This window comes from Trachurus japonicus, chromosome 1, assembly GCF_045865225.1.
Source record: "Trachurus japonicus isolate A0001 chromosome 1, Traja_1.0".
Taxonomy (NCBI): Eukaryota; Metazoa; Chordata; class Actinopteri; order Carangiformes; family Carangidae; genus Trachurus; species Trachurus japonicus.
In genome coordinates this window covers 15,192,633-15,206,350 of record NC_140907.1, presented here as the reverse complement: position 1 = coordinate 15,206,350, position 13,718 = coordinate 15,192,633, and the positions used below count along the sequence as shown (strand labels likewise).

Below are 13,718 nucleotides of genomic sequence, written 5' to 3'. Positions count from 1 at the left end.
GGTAACTCCCTTTCCCACCTGGTTCTGGCTCTGTCACAGACTCTCCAGACTGCTGGAGCAGATGCTCAGGCACAAGGCCTCAGTGATGCTTCACTCCAGGCGTTTGCCTTCATGACCAGAGAGCTTGGGAGACTGATGTCCACCTTGACCTTGGCGCGGCGCCAAGTGTGGCTTGCCCAGTCCCCCTTGTCGGAAGCATGTAGGAAGACACTCCGCACGCTACCTGTCATTCCAGGCCAGATGTTTGGACCTGCGGCCCAGCAGGCTTTGGAGCGCAGTGTGCAGGTGAATAAAGTTAAGCAACAGTTTGCTGACTTACGCCAGGCACCATTGCCTAGACCAAGGCACGCTAGTGCTCCCCGCTCTGCGGCCAATGTTCAGGGTGAATCAAGAGCCGGCCGCCCCGCGTCCCAGCAGGGCCGCTTCCATAGGGCCCCTCAGCAGCCTGCCTTTCGGGCGCCTAAAGACAGGGCGCCCAGGTACGGTCCACCTGCGGACCGAAACCCCAAGCTGCCCAGAGGCCGCGGGGGTCGGACCTGACTGCCTAGATCCGGGCGCCAGCCGTTTCTCCCCACAACATCTAGGCCAGTGGGAGGCCCTGACCTCAGACCCTTGGGTGTTGTTGACTCTTTCCAAGGGTTACAGTGTTCAGTTCAGGCGTCGACCCCCCAAGTTCAGCGGGGTCAGAATGACTGTGGTCAAGGACCCCCTAAGGTCTCTGGCTCTCGAACGGGAGATTTCGGTGCTTCTGGAGAAAGGCGCCATCGAGTGTGTAAAAAGTTCAGATCGAATGAGAGGGTTCTATTCGACTTATTTCCTTGTTCCGAAGAAGGACGGGGGTTTTCGCCCCATCCTCGATCTCAGACGACTGAACCAGTTCATAAAGGTTCTTCGTTTTCATATGCTTCGCACAGCAGACGTTCTTCAGGTGGTCTCAGAGGGAGATTGGTTCACAAGCATCGATCTGAAGGATGCCTATTTTCATGTGCCAGTTGCACCGCACCACAGACAGTTCCTTCGTTTTGCCTTCAAGGGACGGGCGTACCAGTTCCGTGTTCTCCCCTTCGGACTCTCACTCGCCCCTCGCATCTTCACCAGATGCATTGCGGCAGCACTTTCGCCGCTGCAGAGCAAGGGCGTTCGTATTCTGCCATACTTGGACGACTGGCTCATATGCTCCGCGACTCGCGAGCAGGCCATTCGCGACACAACGTGTCTTTTGACCCATGTGAACCAGTTGGGTCTTACTGTGAATTTTGCAAAGAGCTGTTTAGTTCCCAGTCAACGGGTCGTGTTCATCGGGGTTGTCCTCGACTCGGTGATGATGAAGGCCTTTCCTTCCCCACAGAGGGTGGACGACATTCTCAACCTTGTCTCACGTGTTCGGAAAGGTGTAAGGTTGACATATGGTCTGTTTCTCCAGCTGCTGGGAAAATTGACAGCTGCATCAGCGGTCGTCCCCCTGGGACTCCTCTCACTGCGCCCCTTGCAGGTGTGGGTCAATGGTTTGGACCTCGACCCCAAGAGGCACCAAGGCAGGATGGTGGTGGTCTCAGGCAAGTGCCTCCAGTCTCTCAAACCCTGGAGAAGCAGGGCCTATCTCTCCAGCGGTGTTCCCTTGGGTTCTCTTCCTTCCCGTCGGGAGGTGGTGGTAACAGATGCCTCCCTCTTGGGCTGGGGCGCTGTTTGGAACCACAGGACGGTCAGGGGTACCTGGAGTCCTCAGCAGAGACTCCAGCACATAAATGTGTTGGAATTGCGTGCGGTACACTTAGCCCTCAGGCACTTCCTTCCCTTCTTGGAAGGGAGGCATGTACTCGTTCGCTCAGACAACACCTCGACGGTTTATCATGTAAACCACCAAGGGGGAACCAGGTCCAGACATTCCCTACGGGAGGCTCAGTGGCTCCTTCACTGGGCCTCACCTCGCCTTGCGAGTCTCAGGGCGATGCACTTACCGGGTGTGCTGAACACAGCCGCAGACATGCTTTCCCGCCAAAAGCCTCCTCCGGGGGAGTGGAGGCTGAACCCCACGGTGGTTCAGATGGTATGGGAGAGGTTCGGCAGAGCGGAGGTCGACCTATTCGCCTCAGCAGCGTCAACGCACTGTCTGCTGTGGTTCTCCCTCTCGGAACCAACCAGCCCGTTGGGGCAGGATGCTCTGGCACACTCCTGGCCAGACCGCCTCCTGTATGCCTTTCCTCCAGTCCCACTGCTCATGTTGACGCTTCACAGGATAGACAGGAGCAATCACTCAGTGTTGCTGGTGGCTCCCTTCTGGCCCGGGAGAATATGGTTTCCTCTTCTCCATCGGCTTCTCAACGGGGTACCTTGGCCCCTCCCACGGAGGCAGGATCTCCTGTCGCAGTTGGGGGGGAGCATTTGGCATCCTCAACCGGAACGCCTCCAGTTGCATGTCTGGCCCCTGAAGGGCCGGACTCGTTGCTGAATCTTTGTGATCAGGCTGTCGTCCAGACCGTAGTCAGTGCTCGTGCACCCTCGACTAGGCTGCTGTATGCCAACCGATGGAAACTCTTTGCTGGTTGGTGTGGTGGTCAGAATGTGGACCCAGAGCATTGCTCTGTACCTGTACTGCTCGGATACCTGCAGACGTTGCTGGATAAGGGGCTCTCTGCCTCTACTATAAAGGTGTATGTTGCTGCCATCTCTGCTCGACATGCCTTTGTGGATGGTCAATCTGTGGGATCACATGCTCTGGTGGGCAGGTTTCTCAAAGGTGCTCTCCGATTGCGGCCTCCACATGCTGTTAGGGTGCCTTCTTGGGATTTGCCTGTCGTCCTGGAAGCCCTGTGTTCTCCTCCATTTGAGCCCCTGGAACACGCTGACCTCAGGTGGCTGTCTTGCAAGACTGCTTTTCTTCTCGCTGTTACATCTGCGAAGCGGGTTGGTGAGCTTCATGCCCTGTCTATCGCCAGTGAGTGTTTGCGGTGGAATCCTGATGGATTGGGGGTTACTATGTGGCCTAACCCCTCTTTCCTACCAAAGAGGCTTTCTGCTTTTCATGTTAATCAACCTATCAGTTTGGTGGCTTTTGCCCCAGAGTCGGGTGTGGAGGAACTACCTCCTGGTGTCACCTTTCTTTGTCCTGTTCGCGCCCTGAAACGGTACATTGAGGTTTCTGCTGGTTTTCGTAAGTCTGATGCTCTGTTTGTCTGTCATGGAGGGCACAGGAAGGGTTGTGCCTTGTCCAAACAGAGGCTCTCGCATTGGGTTGTTGATACCATAGCTCATGCATACAGGCTCGGGGGCCTTCAGATCCCCCCAGTGAAGTGTCATTCAACCAGGAGCGTCTCCACGTCGTGGGCTGCTTTGAAGGGTGTTCCACTGAATGACATCTGTGCTGCAGCTGCGTGGGCTTCTTCCTGTACCTTTGCCCGCTACTACAGAGTCAATGTCGCCGCTCCCCATCCTGTGGCGGCAGCTGTCCTGTCTGTTCCTTCGGTCTGCAACTGAATCTCGGTGAGTGCGGATTCCTCATGACTTTTTTGGTATGGGTCATCCAGGTATTTCATACCGTCTCTGGCGGTCAGGAAGAATGAAATAGAACGAGAGTTACGGATGTAACTAAGGTTCTATGAATTCTGGATGACCGCCAGAGTTCGTTGTCACTCGGAATCTTGACGAGAAGATTCTGTAGGAGACGATTTCTGGGTGCCTGCCCCTTTTATCAGGTCGCTTACGTCACCCAGGTCACATGACTTTGTTGGTATTATGTCTCGATCTGCGCATGCGCGTGATGCTTATCCAGGTATTTCATACCGTCTCTGGCGGTCATCCAGAATTCATAGAACCTTAGTTACATCCGTAACTCTCGTTTCACATTGACACCAGGGGGGATTTAAAATACTAAAAAGCACTGCAGGACAATGACAGCAACTGCACAACACATCCTCTTATTATCCTAGATTATCAGCCTGCTGTTTTCTTTTCTTCTTTTCAAAGGGAGACAACACAGCAACACAAACACCTGCACACGCTCCGGCCTCCCTCCATTAGCCGTCTCAGACTTTCTGATACAACTATAAGAGCACCCTCCACACTTTGGTACCTTATTATCTTTTGCTGCGGCTCATTGACCACAATGATCAGATAGAAGCTGCATGTAATTGCAAGACTGCAATTAAGGCGACTGCACATAAAGAGGAAAAATCCTTGTGGCTAAGATTCATAATTTCCAAACAGGTGCTCCTCTCCGCTTTGGCACCTGTTTCTGAATTTTTTCATCCTTTCTGCCTCTTCCTGTCACTCACTCCCTCACATGCTGTTTTTTTTTCTCTTTTATCTCTCTTTCCTTGTCTTAGCAATGGAAGTCTCTGTTTGACAAGGTATGTACTACAAGCTGAAGAAGCTTGAATCTTTTTCTCTTTGCATGTTTGATTGTTGAGCACTTTTGTCTGTTTTCAAAGGTGCTCATCTGTGTGCGACCTGTGTGTGACCTCTGACCCCATCTCTGTTATCTGCTCAAAGCAACATAAATGCCTAAAAGGTCGTGAACTGTGATTGGGAAGATTTTTGGATGAACTCAGATACAATTTTGCACCACAAGCATAAGTGGGAACAAGAAAGGTTGTTTTGTTTGTTTTTAAAGTAAAAATATCAGTATTTAGTGCTCTGGTGCTTGTGGTGCTACGCTGATAAATTCAATATAACAGTGTTATTTTTGCGGATTTTATGCACGTATCACGACCTTGACACTACTTCAGCTGTAACACTGGCTTTTTATAACTAATTGAAGCAAATAAAACCTGCACATTTTGTAAAGTGTAGAAACTCACAAATAATTTATTGTGATTTTGATTGGCTTTGCAGAGCTTGTTCATGTTTATCTGACATGCTGGTCTGTGCTGCTTAAAGTTTCCCAAAAGAAAGAAAACATCTATTTTTCAAGTGCTCACTCCTGTTCACAGTTTGTATATCACAGGTTGATTCTGATTTGTTCCTCTCTCTTGGTAAATATACTTGGCACCGAAATTTCCTTTGGCCATGGGAGGCAAAGCTTTCAGGTCTCAGCTGGTGGAAATGGCACAGGCTTCTCTCCTTCAGCCCCAGTTTGTGATTTAGGCTCATTAAATAAATGTATTTTTAGATCAAAATCTTGCCTGGTGCAGCTTTAAATCCTTCGCCTGCTGGGTAACGCTCCCGCCAGAACATGTAACTGGGATGTACCTCTGTCAAACCAAACTCCTGCAGAGGCAAAAGCACCAGAGGGGTGGGATCACTGTAGGCTGTGGGTGTGTCGTCCGCTTACATTGACCCCAATAATGCTATTAAGGTGATACATAATCCTGGATGCATTGATCTGTCAGACCGAGCTTGTAAAAAGCACACACACGCACACACACACACATGCGGGTGATACAGATACAGCCAAGAAACCCCAGGAGAAGAAACACACAGACCGGCTGATCATGCATGTAGCAGGTTGGGCTGACAGACGGCAAACGGGCCCCCTACTATCCTACACACACACACACAACGACCACTCTGTGGGGCTGCTGCAGCACCTGCCCACCCTGGGGCCCCCTACTTTCTCCCGGGAGGGAAGTGTGTGTGTGTATGTGTGTGTGCGGGGGTTAGCAGGATGTGTGGGGTTGAGTCAGAGGCTCGTGTCAGGCTCACTCTCTTTGAGAGGGAGACTGAGGTCCCATGGGATTATGGGAGGGGATAGCTGGGGTGGGGTGTGTGTGTGTGTGTGTGTGTGTGTGTGTGTGTGTGTGTGTGTGTAATGGAGCATATTCTGTGGACAGGCATTAAGTGGGCCTCTCAATCCGCTGTCTTTATGCGTGCGGCACAGCTTTGAGTTTCCTTGAGTGGACGTGCGTTTTGAAAAAACATAGATTTGTCCAAATGGTGAGGTCACTGCCCAGTCTGGCGGCAACAAATGTCCTTTCGCTCTTTTATACTCCCTCCATCCTTCCTCCTCACAGTGAGTTGGTCCATTTGTCAAGGGGGTGACCCTGCAGACCCCCAGCGTCTCTGAAGCGAATAAGGAAGAGAAATGATGGGCCACTGAAGACCAGGAAAAGAAGGATTTTAAATCAGGCTGGCGACTTGTGTCAGTGCATGAGGGAGATAGATGCCACTTGAAAACAAAGAGCGGGGCCAGACGTTTATTCACCTCATGCAAAGAAACGCACTACAAAGTGCCTCTACGCATGTGAATCCACTGTTGTGGCGAGTTTAGTTTTTTGCCTCTCTTACAAGTTGGAAGAGACAAAATAAAACTTCTACAACTAATGTCAAGTATGATGATACCGTATCGAAAGAATGGGTCATTTTCTTGTTGCAGTTTCATCCAAAGCACTTCACAAATTGGCCTCCCATTCAACCACTCACACTGACAGTTGTCCAGAGCAATTGGATTTTAGAGTCTTGCTCATAGACACTTTGACAGGTACACAGGAGGAGGCAGGGTTTGAACTGCCAACCCTACCATTACTGGGGCCCTTTAAGAGAGACGAGATGGATTGAGCCTGGGTGACTGCGGCCAACGTTACATCCCACAAACCAACATAGGCTTCGCTGTGCTTCAAATGAAGTTCTTGTTGAATTTTCAAACAGTGCTTTAATACCCTCCCCTAATCCTACAGTTAGAGACATTATGTCCATTTGTACAATTATTCATGTCTCAACCTTTCCATGACAGCACGCTGAAGAGTTATGAATGCTCTTGTCTGTAGATGTGGTTGGAGTTTCTAGTTTTATACCCTTCCATTGTTCTGATATACTACAATTTGCCCCTGTAGTGAGTTACTGTAACTTCATTCATATAAACAAATTGCTCCAGTGAGTGGAATACACGGGCAAAACAAGATGTCCAGAGATGAAGACAAGAAAGCACCTCTTGTCTTAATCAATTTTGGTGCCCCCGCTTGTCAAATCCAGAGCACCGCCTATTCTGTCCGTCCCATCAGGAATGTTTACACAGCAGAGACAAAGCAGGATCAACTTTTCTCATTCATCTTTTGTTTTTTTCTTCTACTACAGCTTTCCTCCAGCTTCTTTAAAGTAATTTGGTCTGCGTATATAAAACCTTCTCCCATCATATCATTCTTACAGACTCCCATGTGAACTTGGTGTGTACAGATATCAGTTTCTGGGTTTCAGTCCGTCAGAATCAAAGTGCTGCGTCGCTCTGTTCGGCTTCCCCTTCACTCCTCTCTCCTGTCCCCGGAGAGGATTTTGTTGCTGTATAAGTGCTTTCCTCCTCAGCGTGCAGGAAGTAAGAGAGCAAACCTCAGAATGCTTTGATTCATGTTCCTCATCGCCTGAAACAAACATGAGGAGCAAACACAGACAGAGGCAACGTCGAATGAAGCAGAGGAAACACAGTCAGTCAGAGAGCAGCTGCCCCGGCCTCTCTCTCTCTCCCTCATAATCACTGTCCTAGCCTCTATTTGTCCTTTAGACACACACAGACACAGCAGTCTGAAAAGATCGTAGTCACTACTGTAGCCTGATTACGCAGTGTGTGTATGATCCCAAAGATGAACCAGGCTTTGTTTTGAAGTGTCCATGCTGTGCTGACTGATATGCACTTTTTTTAAGGATTTAAGGATGGACCACACTTAATGCCCTGGATTTATCTGATGAAGTGTCATAAACATGTTTACGTCTCGCCACCAAATGAACCAAACAATATTTGTTTTTTCACTTCCTGGGAACTGGGCACATCAAATGGATTTCTCCATATGACTGTGAGCTTTATCATTTTTCGTCTCGTTCTCATCGGTAAGAAGCGAAATCTTGCTGCCTTGGTCCGGAGAGTGATTATGTACCATGCGGTTTATGAAGGGCTACTCCTACAGCACAGACACATAAAACCATTATCCAAGACAAATGGGAATGCCCCCTGTGCTTGTAAAGTCTGACAGCGGTAGTCCCCCAGGTATACAGACTGGATTCTGGCTCAACCCAAAGTAGGTGAAGCACTTGTAGGAACAGGATATATACAAACGGTAGGTAGACTGTGGCACAGACATTTACCTGTCTGAGATGTGTATATTTTTTTGTGCCCACATGGCTCTTCACTGCAGCCTGACCATATACAGTACATGTTTGTCTTTTGTTGGGAGAAAGAACTAGAAAATTCTGATTGAAAAGGGACATTTCTTTGATTGTGGACTATGTGTGTGATACGTGTGTCCACAATTGCCATTGTGTTGACAGCCTGCTCCCAATGGCATGTTGAAATGCTCCACACACGCCACACCCACAGGAGCTTAGTGATTAAACACTTTCACATGTCTGCATACTTTCCCTGAAAGTTTGTCCCCCATAATGTTTTTGCTTTATAGCATAGAAAAAGCCCCTGACTGTGAGCTGTGAGCCCCAAACTCCTCCTGAGAACAGCAAAAATATTTAAACTCTTTTAGAAATGTTGCGTAAAGTAGTGACAGTGAGGTCTGGTGTTGAAATAGCCCAGCTAATGTCATTAATTAAAACAAGCAGAAATTCAATGGTGGGGAAGCCACCTGTTCCCGGTGGGACTCATGTTTCCCAGAGCTCCTGTCGTGCATTTCAATGAGCTTGTTAGTTAGACATTCAGTGGCCATGGCTGTGAGAAAAGGAAGGTCATTATTTAAAGCCATTTTGTCTGGCAGTACTGTCTCGCCTCACCGTTGCGTGCGCGGCACAGCTGGCATCTCCTGAGTGTTGCTCTTTTTCTTTTTTCTTTTTTTGAAGTGTACTTGAAGTGAATGGTCCACCACCCAGGTAACTGGTACTTAATGGGTAAGCCAACTAGGAACTTGCAGCTGTGTTAACTGATGCATGCAGGGACACAGCATGTCTCGCAACACCCTGTCAGTTTAACCTACATTAAAGCAAAAGAAGGATCAGAAGATGAGGTGATAATAGCAGCCGCTGCAACTTCTGACAGCAGAAGGGCTAAAGATGATGTGCCGTTGTCAAATTTTTCCTCTTTTAGTCAGTGAGGATGCCTCTTTTCTTAGATCCAGAAATTAATTTTCAGGTGCACTGGTTCAAACACTCAGATGAAGAAATAGATTAAAAAGAATTTCAAGAAATCTGAATAGTAGTCAATTACAGAACAAATGATCTTGTGATCAAAGTATTTCACGTTCAAGCTCTTTTTCTTTTTGTCACATTTTTGTCACTTTATTACAGTAAGATACATTTTCCCATTAGTTGCTTCATTTATAAAGTGCCGGTTATTCAGTCTTTTTCTCTTTGATCCATATTGTCTGTGCTATACTGATGTGCTTATCAACCTAATTGCCACTGACACGTATGCAGATGGCGGGGTCACGCTCTGCTGACCTGTTCATCCAACAGCAGTGATTGACAGCAGCTGAGTCATGGAGATAAACCCACTGACAAAACAGTTTGTGGTGATTGAACTGTGTTGTCTTGATTTGTAAAAGGAGCTACTGGCAACAAAACCAAACACCCTCCCCAATCTGCAAAAATCAACCGGGCTGTGTGCCTGCTAAATAACAGACTGAGCCTCAAACATTTTCATTGAAAGATTTAATCAGAGCTCATCTTTCCCTGCTCCTCTGCCTCTCCCCTACTTGGCTCTAAATAGATTTCCTTAATGAAAGGCATGGTTCCAGTTGGCGGAGTGTGAAAACAGTGTCTGCTTTTATGCAGAGGTAAAAATAGCTGCTGTGCCTGTCGATCTGTAAATGGGAGAAAGAGGATGTGCCAGTTTATCCATAATTGGCTACTGTGTGCAAATTCATGGCAGTGGTGGCAGAAATCGAAGTTGTCTCAGTGATGCAGCTACCTTTTGTATGCTTTGTATGTTGGTGTATGTGCGTGCGTGTGTGTATACATACTGTACGTTTGTATCCACCTGGCCTAGAAATGTAAATCTATTATTAGAGGTCAGGAGAGGGCAGACGTAGAGACAGCACACACCTGCTGAACAAGCACGTGTGGTGAAGTGTGGGTGCGCCAGCTGCCTCACAGGACTGGTGTCACTGTGACTTTTGACGGGGCTTCCACAAATCAGCCCCCCGCTGCCCACCCCATTCATCTCACTCTTTTTTCACTCATCTTTTCATTCTGATTCCCCATCACAGATAAGTGGATGACACTGCAGATATCACCAGTCTTCCAGTCTCACTCTGCTCATCGATGCTTCGCTCTCATCTCTTTTCATTAGCTGTGTTTACAGCTCAGCGCCTTCACCACACAATAGCTCATCAGCTTTATAATAATGCCACAAAACTGGAGGGCTCCAGCAGGAAACCATCAAATTATAGTTTGATCAAGAAGCTCAGTATGTGTTTTTAATGGATTTCCATTATATGCCTTTGTCACAGCTGGTTGTAACCTACTTTAGTTGGAAGAGTATCATGTGCAAGTCATTGCAGTTTGCCAAAGTGATTGATGGCTTATTGTTTTGTCTCTTGTTGACCAGTTCAAGAGGGCATGAGCAGTGTTTCTTAAGTCCGTACTAAGCTGCTAAACCTGCAGACGCTGTTTGGGTGTGAAAAAAAAACACTGGATGTGAGAATAGGTGAAGCTTTCTTCTTTGTGTTCGTTAAAAAGAACAGACTCAGGCTGTTACATTGTCTTACTGCAAGACAGCCCGAGCCGGTGCTAAAACAAGTACTTGTGCAGAAGACAGATGTAGTGTGAACATAGTCTTGAGTTACAGGTCAAGTGCCAGAATGCATCATTACGTGGTTTGTTTAGGTCTTCTCTAGGCCTCTAACTTCCCAATAGAGCAGCGATGTGAAACAGCTTCCAGCTTCCTATGTCAGTCTGTCACCATGACGCTCCAGAGATCAAAGACACAGCGCAGGTGCATTCATTCCTTAAGGCTGAAACTCTAATACTTTCCCACAGGTTATGGTTACAGAGCTGTCGACTGTGTCTGTGCTGCTGTACACCAGCACCAGCACGTGTGTGTGTGTGTGTGACAGACGTGTAGGACCTGTTTCTGCTCTGTTTTGTAGTGACAGTTCAGAGCTTTTAGAGGCAAAATGGAAAATGTCTGTGTTTTATCACATACTTTATTTGACACTATGAATGTTGGGAGTAAGAAAGGAATACACACACACACACACACAAATATTTCAGAACACATTCCAGTGCCATAGGCCATACAGGTCAACACTGACAGGTGCACTGTTGACAAAGGTACAATAACCTTGTGTTTGCTGAGTTCACCTGTGTGTGTGTGTGTGTGTGTGTGTGTGTGTGTGTGTGTGTGTGTGTGTGTGTGTGTGTGTGTGTGTGTGTGTGTGTGTGTGTGTGTGTGTGTGTGTGTGTGTGTGTGTGTGTGTGTGTGTGTGTGTGTGTGTGTGTGTGTGTGAGAGAGTGTGTGAGAGTGTGTGAGAGTGTGTGAGAGTGTGTGAGAGTGTGTGAGAGTGTGTGAGAGAGAGAGAGAGCTTGTGTTAACTGATTTCTGCCTCTTCAGTCAAGCGCTGCCCATTAGGGGATGTTCCACAGCGAGTGTACATCTCAGACAACTCTTTCATTCCCCTCCGTTCTCCCTTTAAACAAACACTTTAGTTTTTATTGAGACAGATGGCGTGTGGACGACTACCACAAACGAAAGCTGACAACCATCAGCGCAGATGTTTATGCCCGTGTTTCTTTTTTTCTAGATTTATAATACCACGCTACACTTTCTGGGTTTGAACTCTTGAGTTGTGTGCCGGCTTTCAGATCACTTTGTCTTACTAAGTGCTCAGCTATCCATGAAGCGCTGTTCTAACCAAGTGCCTCACCAGCATCTCCTTGTTTATTCCTCCTCCTCTTCCTCCTCCTTCTTTTCTCCCTGGAGAATTTGCACTGAAGTCATGGTAGACTGCAGTGTAGACGAGATAATGCAAGACACGCATATTTCAAAGGTAATGTCGTTTTTTTTTTGCTCCTCTGTAGACGCCCACGCTAAACCTGTAAGTAGAATGTTTAGTTTGCAGTTTCTGCTTTCTCTGGTTTCACTTATCAGATTTCCTAGAAACTTTTCCTTGCGTACAAGTATACTTTGTCATAAAAAAAACCCCCTCTAAAATATAATTTTCTAAAGACATCAGGTTCAACCCTGTGCTTATTCTCTCATTTTTCTTTCTCTAGTATTTCCTTCTTTGGTTTGGGTCTACCAGAAGCTTACAGCTTTTCTTGCAAGTGTGTCTTTTATCTACTTGACAGCCTCAATTACAGAAATAAAAACACCTGGCCACTTGGCACAAAGCGTGTGAAGAGCCAGTCAGCTTTGGGACTATGATAATCACAGTGACCTCCCCTGTAGCAGTCATTCTCTCCGTGCAGCCCTGTATCCGACTCGTCTGTCTGACAGGCAAGGCAAGATTGTGGCTTCCCTCACACTCTAGGGTTGTCCCAGTTACAAGATCAGAGTGCCCAAAGAAAGGCAGAGAAAACAATTGTTGACAACAAATTACTGTGAATAATGAGCTGAAAATCAAAGTTTATTCACAGTTTGAGATAATATATAATATTTTTTATCCTTGTAGTCCAAGTTACAGTACATTCAGTAGTTGTTTTACCATTGTCATGGCAACCTGTCCCAGCAGCCTCTGCAGATGCCCAAGGTGAGCGGCAGTGTTAAGCTTTCACCCAGATCTCCGTTCCCGTCCTCTCCGCCCCGTGTCGTCTTACAGGGCATCGCTGCCAAAGCCTGCCAGCAGGGCCAAAGTGCTGAAGAGGCGAACTATGACACATCACTCGACATAAAACACAGACCAATTGAGAATACGGCCTTTACTGAATTCTAACATCCCCTGTCTTTGCAGCAGAGCTATACTGACTGCTGGTGTATTTTCACAAAGACGTTAATTAGATACGCTGCAGAGCACATACTGCTCATTTGCAACATGCAGTTATTCTGTTTATAAGAACTTGGCCAGATGTCTTGTATATGATTCATTGATGAAGGCTCATACCAAAATAGGGAACTAAAATTAGGTCACAGATGGAGATGGTCCCACTGATGATAAAAAGTAGTCACGTTCACTGTGAAGTAAGAGGGTCTGAAAATTTGGTGATCCCTTCCTCTTAAGTAGTCAAGTAGAGTCACATTTAACAATGACTTTTAATGTAAGATTGGAAACTATTGGAATAGACACTTTTGTCTTTTGTGCAGTGATTAGTGGCAAGTTAATAAATCATTGTGCAGTGTATTGTCTAAGGCCTTAGGGGCTAAGTGCAGATATTTTGCTCATTTCATGGTTGAGCTGATGGAAATTCACTGAAGTCAGATGGTTGGGTCTTCAAAGCCAATACTGAGGTGCTGAAATCTCACCTTTGAAGTAGGGATGCACTGATCCAACTCTTCCCCCATTTCTGACTATGATTCCTCAACTCAAAGTATTCCAAGTACTGATGCAATAGCAGTGTTGTGTTATTACCAGTTTTTGAATCTCTTCCCCTCACAGCATGGAGCTCATTTTAATCTCTGGAGCCAAGGCCCAGTCATCCACCACGAATGAGTAATTATAAAAATGTATTTTACTAGTAAAAACACAACTTTTGATTGGCATTATCTGAGAAAGAGAGGTTTCTTGTCAACATAAAAGTGTAGTGTCTCAACAAAATACCAGTAGCAGGAGTTTTTGCTTTATTTGACAGTCACAGTATGAAGAGGTACAGCACATGCAGCACAGGTCCCTGAATTGAGCTGTGGACATAGAAAATTATGTTGTATGCATGCTGCATGGTTTTGACCCCAAATGTGTCTCTTTGTCATAAAACATTTG

The 13,718-nt window shown here is 46.9% G+C and overlaps 1 protein-coding gene across 4 annotated transcripts in view; it reads left to right on the top strand.

Moving 5' to 3' along the window:
- The window catches only part of rhbdl3 (rhomboid, veinlet-like 3 (Drosophila)), a 58,460-nt gene that overhangs the window by 3,239 nt on the left and 41,503 nt on the right, over positions 1-13,718 (top strand). For 3 of the 4 annotated variants that reach the window (XM_085774646.1, XM_085774606.1, XM_085774615.1), the window contains one exon: positions 4,323-4,346. The exons of the other annotated variant lie outside the window; for it this stretch is intronic. In XM_085774646.1, the coding sequence (XP_085630772.1) occupies positions 4,323-4,346 (24 nt within the window). The remainder of the gene's footprint in view (positions 1-4,322; positions 4,347-13,718) is intronic. 4 annotated transcript variants of the gene reach the window in all.